The following is an 8,955-nucleotide window of genomic DNA, read 5'->3' as shown; positions in this document are numbered from 1 at the left end:
TCCTTGGAGGCCACGCGGTTCTCCGCCGGCTCCTGCCCGCGTAGTGGAACCCGTTCTCGGCGGCGAAGGCGGCGTGGGCGCCCAGGAAGTCGCCCCCGGGGCCGATGGCCCGGGCCTTGGAGTGGGCGCCGCTTTGGAGACTTTGCCGCCGGGGGCCCCCCCCGAGCTTGGGGGGGAAGGGTTGGTTACTCTTTGAAGTGAGAAAGGCAGGTTTCGGGCCAGGGGACCTGGGATTTGACCCCGGGCCCGCTGCCTGGGGGGGCCCCATCCGGGGAAAGGACCTTGACTGTCGTCTTGGCGTGGATGCGCGGATTTTCAGAGAGCAAGGCTTCTGCTTAGCACCAGTGATCGCATGGCTGTGGTTTTTAGATCCTTGAAATGTGTACTGGCTCTCGGAGTTCCCCATGTTAACCCTGGATGAGGAACAGGGGCATCAGTGAGCGCCAGGACCTAAATCACATTCCATACGACAGAACTCTCTAACGCAAGAAAAATGATCTTCGTGTTGCAAAGGAACCAAGCAACTTCTCTCTGTGCCCGACACACCGCCGAGAAGCAGGGGCGAGACTTCCTACCGGAATCGGTTCTCCACACCCTGCAAGCAAGTCATTAGCCAGGTGGATGATACTGCATGTTCATGTGCTGGTTACTTGAAACACATAATGTGTCCTATGAGGTCAATTCAGAAACTGAACTGGCATAAAAATTAGTTTAAGGCAGAGCTACCTTTAGGCTGGCTATTACAAGGTTTTGAATCAATAATTCTTAAAAAAAAATTAGGGAAAAGTATCTTTCCTCTATCGGTCCAAATACAGTGATTTTTAATGGCCAGAGAGATATATTTTCATTCTACATAACACTGCTTACCAATATAAGAGAGCACTGCTAAAAAAAAACTACCACATTTATAGCATAACTCCAGCTTTCATATGTCACACAGAAATGTTACAAGGAAGGACTAGAATTCCTCAAAAACTAGGCTGAGGTAAAAAAAAAGGGGCGAGGGGGGATAAAAGTTCTCATTTGGGGCAGAAAAACATTTTAATAAAACGAATCTCTAGAGCTTTTATAAAGTCTTTAAGAGTCCTCGCTTTAGAACACGAGGAGAGAAAAAAGTTTGAATATGACTTGTATTTCAAAAAATTGTTAGATTCTTTCAATTCCCTTTAAAACCCCCAAACCCTCAATGAGTCCACTAGTGTCGCCGGACTCCAAGTGAAATCTGACCCAAACCTTCCCCACTCAGTGTTAGTAAAGCTGGAGTTGAGGCTTCCAGTTATGTTTCCAAACACATTCAGTAGGATTTTAATTCTTTTATATCTAAAAGGTACAGCCACAAAACCAAAGTCACACGGACTGACCAAATAATGAAACCTTCACTTCTATACCTGAGCCACAGTCAGGCAACGTGGCCGTGCCCCACAAGTCAGGTGAGCTGGATTTACCTGCAGTCCAGTTTGTGCTCCGGGGGAGGTCAATGGTCAGTTGGCTTTATGAGGTCCTGGGAGCAAGGCAGCATGGTTAACAAGTGAGTCCATGAAATGACCCTGAAAAAACAGACAATATGAGAAGCTCTGTCAAGCATTTTACATCAAGTGCCCCCCAAAAAATAAAAACAAGGATTTCATGTAAGTTATCTGGAGAAACAACTGCTGGGTCCAAAATCACTGTCAAAATAATAAATGAAGCGTCTGTGAACTGCCTGACTCATCGGGCTGTTGGGGAGATGTAAAGGAAGCCTGGACGGCCCGTCCAACCTTGTAAAGGCCATTAACTCAACACGCAGCCTGAAGTCAAATGCACGCCTTTGTTTCAGGGGTGAGCAGGTGAAAGCGCCGGAGTGAGTCATGGCTCATCTGTCACCACCACTAGGAAAACAACTCTCAGACTCACCACACCGACAGCATTGCGGGAGCTTCATCCTGATGTGACAAGAAAGTTCATTGTTCTCTGTTGGACCGAGCAGTAAAAACAAAACCCAGAGTGCTGAAACACAGCGAAGCAGTCCTTGGCCAGAATAACTGAAGTTACAGAAGTTGACCTCATGAATGAGATGAACAGTTTTCCTCAAGCACATGTTTGGGCCCCACTGCACAAGGGGCAGGCGGCCCGCCTTCGGAGGGGGGGAAGGGGCGGGGGAGGGGGAAGAGACAGGCCAGGGGTGCTGCCATCTGGCAGTGATCACTGCTGGGGCACAAAGCCTTTATTTTCTCTGCAGACATAGAAAGCATTGCTATGAGGTTTCAACAGTGAATTGTTTTTCTTTAAAGAAGAAAAAAAAGTATGAACAACCCTATACATCAACAAACTGGACAATCTGAAAGAAACGGAAAAATTCTTAGAAACAAACATACAACTTACCAAGACTGAATCTGGAAGAAATGGAAAATCTGAATAGACCAATTACTAGAAAGGAGATTGAATCAGTAATAAAAAAAAAAATCTTCCAACAAATACAAGCCCAGGACCAGATGGCTTCACTAGTGAATTTTACCAAACACTGAAAAAGAATGAACACCAATCCTTTCCAAACTCTTCCCAAAAAATCGAAAAGAAGGGAATATTCCCAAACTCATTTTATAAGGCCAACATTACCCCATAATCAAAACCAGAAAAGGGCACTCCTATAAAAGAAAACTAGAGGCCAATATCCCTGATGAATATAGATGCAAAAATTCTCAATAAAATACTAGCAAACCAAATTCAACAGCACATTGAAAGGATTGTACACCATAACCAAGTGGAATTTATCCCTGGGATGCAAGGATGGTTCAATGTACACAAATCAATCAATGTACTACATTGCATTATAAGAATGAAAGAAAAGAATCATATAATCACCTCAATAGACACAGAGAAGGCATTTGACAAAATTCAACATCCATTCATGATAAAAACTCTTAATAAATTAAGCATAGGAGGAATATACCTCAACATAATAAAGGCCGTATATGACGATAAGCCCGCAGCTAGCATCATACTCAACACTGACCAGTTGAAAGCGTTTCCTCTAGATCAGAAACCTTGCATGTTAGAAGGTCGATTTGGGTACAGACTAAGCAGGAACCACTCCCAAGTAGGTCTGCCTGAAAGATCAGTGTACAGACCCACAGGGAAATGTCTCGGTGATTAACACAGAGCTGCCTAGAGAACAGGAAAAGGGGGTGACGGAGGACAACAGCATGTGCATGTTAGGTACCAGTAATGCTGACCAGCTGCTCCCTGTCTCCCCTCAACCCTGCAGAAGGAACACAGCCTCTAACTGTGGCAAGAAGGATGCCTCCAATATTCGTGAGGAATGTACTGACGGGAAGGGTGATCTTCCAGGGAAACTACGGGATTGTTGTCCCTGAGGAGTTTGGCAAGTGGGACACATACTATCTGTCATGCTCCGGCTGTGATTTCTGTCTAGAAGCAAGACCATGAATAGGTCAGATTTCAGCACCCCTGACAGGGAATTTGATGGTATTCAAGTTAAAATTCTTTTTGTTGATAGGGGGCTGAAAAGATCGAAACAATTGATTTCCTGTGAGCTTTTTTTTTTTTTTAAGAAATATTTAACAGCCCCCATGTCTTTAAATAGAAAAAATATATACACATTAGGTACACCAACCTGCAACAATAGTACATATCAGGTATACCTAACGGCCATGAGGCCCACGATAGTTTAAGTAAAGTCACTCTGGAATAAATAATTACATGGCGCTAAGACTGTGCGTACTTTGCAAAAACCGTATGCTGTTTACACACTTTTTATAATTATTTTTACATTATTGAATAATTATAAAATATTCAGATATTTAAAAACTGACCACAAATCTCTTGAGCCTAAAAAGAAATCCCTGTCTTTCATTTTCTGAATTCCCTTCCAACCCCCATTCATGTGTTGTGCAGCTTTTTATGCTAAAATCCTAAACAAGAATGGAAGATTTTTTTTTCTTTTTTTAAAATGTGATCAGTTACCCACCCAGAAAACGTGCAGCAATAGGGAGGAATTTCGCAAATCCGTCCTCACAACCCCAGCAGCAGCTGTGACTTACTGGGTCCCACAGCAAATCACCTTTCAGGAGGACATTCAAGATTTACCTTTTCTTCGTGTCCTTTAACTCGCCTTGAGCTGATGCACCAGGTTCCCAGTCTCCACTTCCGGGGAGCGTTGAGTTTAGAACAAAGGAAACTAAAGTCCTCCAGTCCTGCCTTGTCCCAAGCCCTGGGCCAGCTGTGCAGATGGAGCAACTACAGGGGAACAAGAGGAACCCCTGGAGAGCCAGATGGTGCGGCGGGGAGGGCCAGGACTCACTGGGGACAGCAGAGCAGAGGCCTGGGGACACTGCACAAAAGCAGACCTACGACCAAGCGAGGCAGCTAGGGAAGCTCGAGTTGTACATCCTGAGGCACCAACAAAGCTTCTAACCTCACTCCAGGGCGAGGTACAGCCTGAAGTAGGAGCCTGATCATTGTCCAAGGCAAACATTTCAGAGAGCGATAAGCGCTAAGGAGGAGATAAGAACAGGGCGGACCATCGTCAACCATAACAATATCTACCAGGCTCCCCTCGCTGTCGGGTGGGAGGTTGGGGCGGGGGGCCTTCAATCATTAAGGAGACAAGTCTCAGAAGCCTCGCCTGGTTTGTGTCAGAGAACTCGGGCTTTGGACCCGCTTCCAGGTCTCAGATAGCATGTGAGAGCTTGGGGAAATTACTTCTACTTTCTGAATCTCATTGCCTATATTTGCAATTTGAGGATAAAAATATCTGCCCTACCTACCTTGCAGATTGAGAATCAACTGTGAGAATAACAAAAAAACAAAAAACAATCTGTGAAATGCAACACAAATTTGCAGTACTGTTATAAATTTTTAACTACAAATTTCATTGTATGTACTATAATAGTTCATACAGACCTTATAATAGTCTGCTGTTTCAGATATTTTATTAACTATTACATTAATTATTACATATGTTTATATATAACATATATAACCTACTTTTGCCCCACCGTGTGTGTGTGTGTGTGTGTGTGTGTGTGTGTGTGTTTGGGACTTTCCAAGTTCCAGTGTTAGCATCTGTCTGATTTTGATCAATTCCCCCAAATTATTACAGCCATATAAAACTAGCTAACTTCTCCGACATCTGTCACATGCCAACAAAGACAATGACACAGCCATGTACCTGTATTATTAGATTCTCATGTTAGAAAATGTAAAAAAATCATCTACATTCTCAACGAACAACTGGCATTACCTTAACGCAGTCATTCTCAGCCCTGGCGACCTTGGCCCCCAGGGGGTAATTGGCATTATCTGTGGACATTTTCGGTTGTCACACTGGGATCATGCTACTGGCATCTCATGGGGAGAGTTCAGGGATGTTGTAACCCATAGGACAACCTCCACAACAAATAATCCTTTGGCCCCATACGTCCATACTATCGAGGCTGACAACCCTGCCTTCCGGTTATATTGCCTGTCTCATTAAAAACACTAAAGTACAGGACAAGTATGCCGAAAACTCTAAAACAAAAGCATTCAAGTCAAGGATGCAACTCCCACCTCTGTAAATACTACCCATGCCTGCTTTCCTCATCTTGCCTCAATGAACTGCACCCAGAATCACAAACTGAATACCAAGACTTGAAGGAGCTCATTTCTACGCCTAAGGAGACTGGAAGCCAAATTTGTATGAAGAGGCAGGCGAAAGGAACATCTGTGCCCCACGGGAAGGTGCTTAGGAAGGGTGATCCTTATACATAAAGTGGGCAGGGCGCAAGCTGCTGCCCAGGCCTGCACAGCGGGCACACAGCGTGGAGGACACTGGCTCTATTGCAGTTCAGCAGGACCCCTCCCAAGTGATTGTTCACAGATGAGTGGATAAGACAATGAGCAGCAAGGAATGCCCAGGGGCAGGAGCGAGGCAGGCATGGCTGGTATTCAGAGGGGAAGTCATAAATTCCACGGAGACAACAGCCCCGCTTTCTACACAGTCAGCACCTCCGGGAGCCACCTCATCACAGGCAGGAGCTCAGCAACACACCTGGTTCAGAAAGAGTGCTGACAGCTGCAGCATGGCTGACAGAAGTGCTCCTCACACCATGGGTCATGGAATTCACGTAATGACTTGATGCCAGTATTTTTAAGTGAACAGAACAGAATAAAAACAGAAGAGCAGAGAATACAATAAAATGGAAAATACTAGTAAATGAGACTAAATTGTTCTATGACACTAAATTCTTACGTGTGTGTAGCATTTGCCTGTGTACTGGCTGTGAAGTAGAAGGATGTATCTTGAATGAGGGTCCTAAGCAGAGTTTGCAAGACAATGACTTACAATCATAAGTGGCGGTTTCGCCAGAATGGCGCATCCCGTCCAATAAGGCCCAAGGACAACCCAAGTCTAGAGAGTCCGGAAACATTTGAAAAATCACTGCCCAAGGCAAACACTTGAGCCGGACACAGGAAGAACGGCCATCATGAAGGTCAGTTCCGGCCCCACAGGTTAGGCCCGAGGTCCTCACCCTTCGCATTCTACCGCTTAAGAGAGGCTTTCCCTGGACAGGCACGTTATTCCTATGAAAGTTAAACATGACCCCCCCCCCCCAAAGAAGCTAACGGAACAACTGAGTGGCGAAGGATGTGTGGGATTCCGCTGGATGAAGAAAGGACAGGGCACTCCAGGGAACAGGGAAGGGCACGCCTAAAGACATGGCACCCCATGACTGCTTGCTGAGTCCATAAATGACTGAGTCAGCAAGTGAACTAAATGGGGAGAGTCTCCCCCAGCCCCAGCACCCCTCTATTCAGGAATGTGATAAGGGCAGCGAGGCCTGAGCTCAGGGGTCAGGGACAAAGTTTAGAGAGATGAGGGGAAGGGGAGTGAGGGAGAGAAGACTGGGGAGACCTGGACAGTCATTTACCCGTGACCCCTCCCCCCAACCCCTACCCTACTATCCTCAGAAGCACCACAGTGGACACCGTGCCCTAGGGACCCTCTGGGATGCCATGAGGGAAGGAATGCACAGTGGGCACCAGCTCAAAGATCAGTGTGGGAGCCGCGTTGGCAAAGGAGGAAAATGTTCTTAGTATTGGCAGAAACTTGGGAAAGTGAAGTGAAATACTAGTAACAGTTCCACTCACCAGCTCAACATGAGTTTTTGGAAACGCTCCTCTACCATCTACCTGGGTGCTGGGCACGAGGAGAAAGCAACAGGGCTGGAGATCGGACCCCGTCCCTAAAGGGCGGGTCCCGTGTGCAGGCAGCCAGCGACTAGGAGCAGAAAGCATTTGTAGAATCAACAGGCCGTTCAGGACAACTTCACTGGGACGGGGTTTATGGGAGAGCGGTGAGACAGCGATCCCACAAATATTACTGGTATGTTTTTGGAATGTCAGTGAGTGGAGAGGCCCAGCTAAACTGAGCTGTCAGAGAAACTAAAAATATTTGGGGGATTTTTTTTTTAAAAAAACCTTCATTTCAATCAAAATTACAGAGTTAATATAGGCTAGAATTTTTAAACCCTGGTAAAGATAAAACGTTTTTCTTTTAGAAATGATCAAAGTGCCTTCATTTCACACATGATATCCACCCTCTTTCTAGCATTTTTTAAAATATATCCAATGTTCAGTCCCACTCTGCCTTTTCTCCCAAGTCTACTTCAAGGCTCATCCACAATTTGGTCCATGTCCTGGTCTCTACAAACCATGAACTGCTTTGACTGCCAGAACCAACAAACTGCTAGATTCAAAATGATTGGCATGACTTTTTAATAAGCTTTTTGGGTAACTTTTATGGACATGAGATTCAAAATGCTTAGCATGACTTTTAAATAACCTCCCGGTTTTTAATGTTTGTGAACATGAGCCATTCCACAAAAAGTGAGTCTAGGCATGGGGAGGCACTTCCCGAGGGACCCCCCCCTCAAACGCTCACAGTGGGAAACATCTCCCAGGGACACTCTGGGGTGCCATCGCGAAGGATCACAGGCTGTAGCCACAGGCCTTCTCCTCCTCTCGAGGCCTGTCCACCCGTCAGCCACGTGCTTCCGAAGCAGGCTCCGCACTCCTAAACCTCAGTCACATTCTGTGACCAGAATGCACCACGGTAATTGTGCCAAGTTATTCTTGGCAAAATGTCTCTTCATTATACACTGTTCCATTTAAGTTACAAAATGAACAGGCTTACACCGCACATATCGCCCCTCATTTTAAATAGGTGCTTTCTTCACCCCCACACACGTGTACTTTTCAGCTTGGCTGGTAGTCCGATCTGAGAGTTCAGTTCTATATGTGTATGTCTTCAGGCTACACTAGAAGTTGTCTTGGGCCTGCGTTTAAAAGCAAGCCAATTACTGCTGAGTTTTTTTTCTAAATTATATGATTATTCACAACAAACCTGGTAAGATTTTAGCTAGAAACTTTACAGAAACTTTCAGGAAAAAAAATGAAAAGCATTAGTAGGTATAGTTTAAATTGCATAATTTACAGGAATTTTAAAAAAATTGATACCTAATAATTCTGAGCTGCTGTGGGCCAGGGCTGCCCGGGCACAAGTACTCCAGCAGCTCCCATAGTCATTTCTGTTTTATGGGAAAGAAAACTTGAACCAAGATCACTAAGGGCAAAGGTCAGATTCATACCTGGATTTTTTTTAGTATGATTTTTACATATGCATTACATCAAAATAGTTTTACAGTTTTCTGTGCTTTTTAACGTGAAATTATTCCATATGCTTTTTAAAGTCTAACAACTTTCAGGCTCCCCTTTAGAAGAATGGATGTGATCTATGCCCCTTTTCACATAAAAAGTATTGAAAAAGGTCTTTTCCTAGAGGTATCCTAGGATGGAGAGATGAGAATGAAATCATCTGAAATCTTAAGTGAGCTGAGGAGCATAAAAATTAAAATGTAAGGGAAGGTAGGGGAGGGTGGGGCTAAGGGGGAGAGATCAACCAAAGGACTTGTA

At 45.0% G+C, this 8,955-nt stretch overlaps 1 protein-coding gene across 1 annotated transcript in view; it reads right to left on the bottom strand.

Annotated features, from left to right (window-relative positions):
* The window catches only part of TIAM2 (T cell lymphoma invasion and metastasis 2), a 97,933-nt gene that overhangs the window by 81,985 nt on the left and 6,993 nt on the right, over positions 1-8,955 (bottom strand). Inside the window, 4 exon segments of the mRNA XM_023758219.1 lie at positions 37-193; positions 195-307; positions 310-412; positions 1,446-1,547. Coding sequence (XP_023613987.1) covers positions 37-193; positions 195-307; positions 310-406 — 367 coding nt within the window. The 5' untranslated portion in view covers positions 407-412; positions 1,446-1,547.

The sequence above is a fragment of the Myotis lucifugus genome, unplaced genomic scaffold, assembly GCF_000147115.1.
Source record: "Myotis lucifugus unplaced genomic scaffold, Myoluc2.0 scaffold_125, whole genome shotgun sequence".
In the NCBI taxonomy this organism is placed as follows: domain Eukaryota; kingdom Metazoa; phylum Chordata; class Mammalia; order Chiroptera; family Vespertilionidae; genus Myotis; species Myotis lucifugus.
The sequence above is the reverse complement of the archived record's forward strand: the minus strand, read 5'-3'. Positions and strand labels throughout refer to the sequence as shown.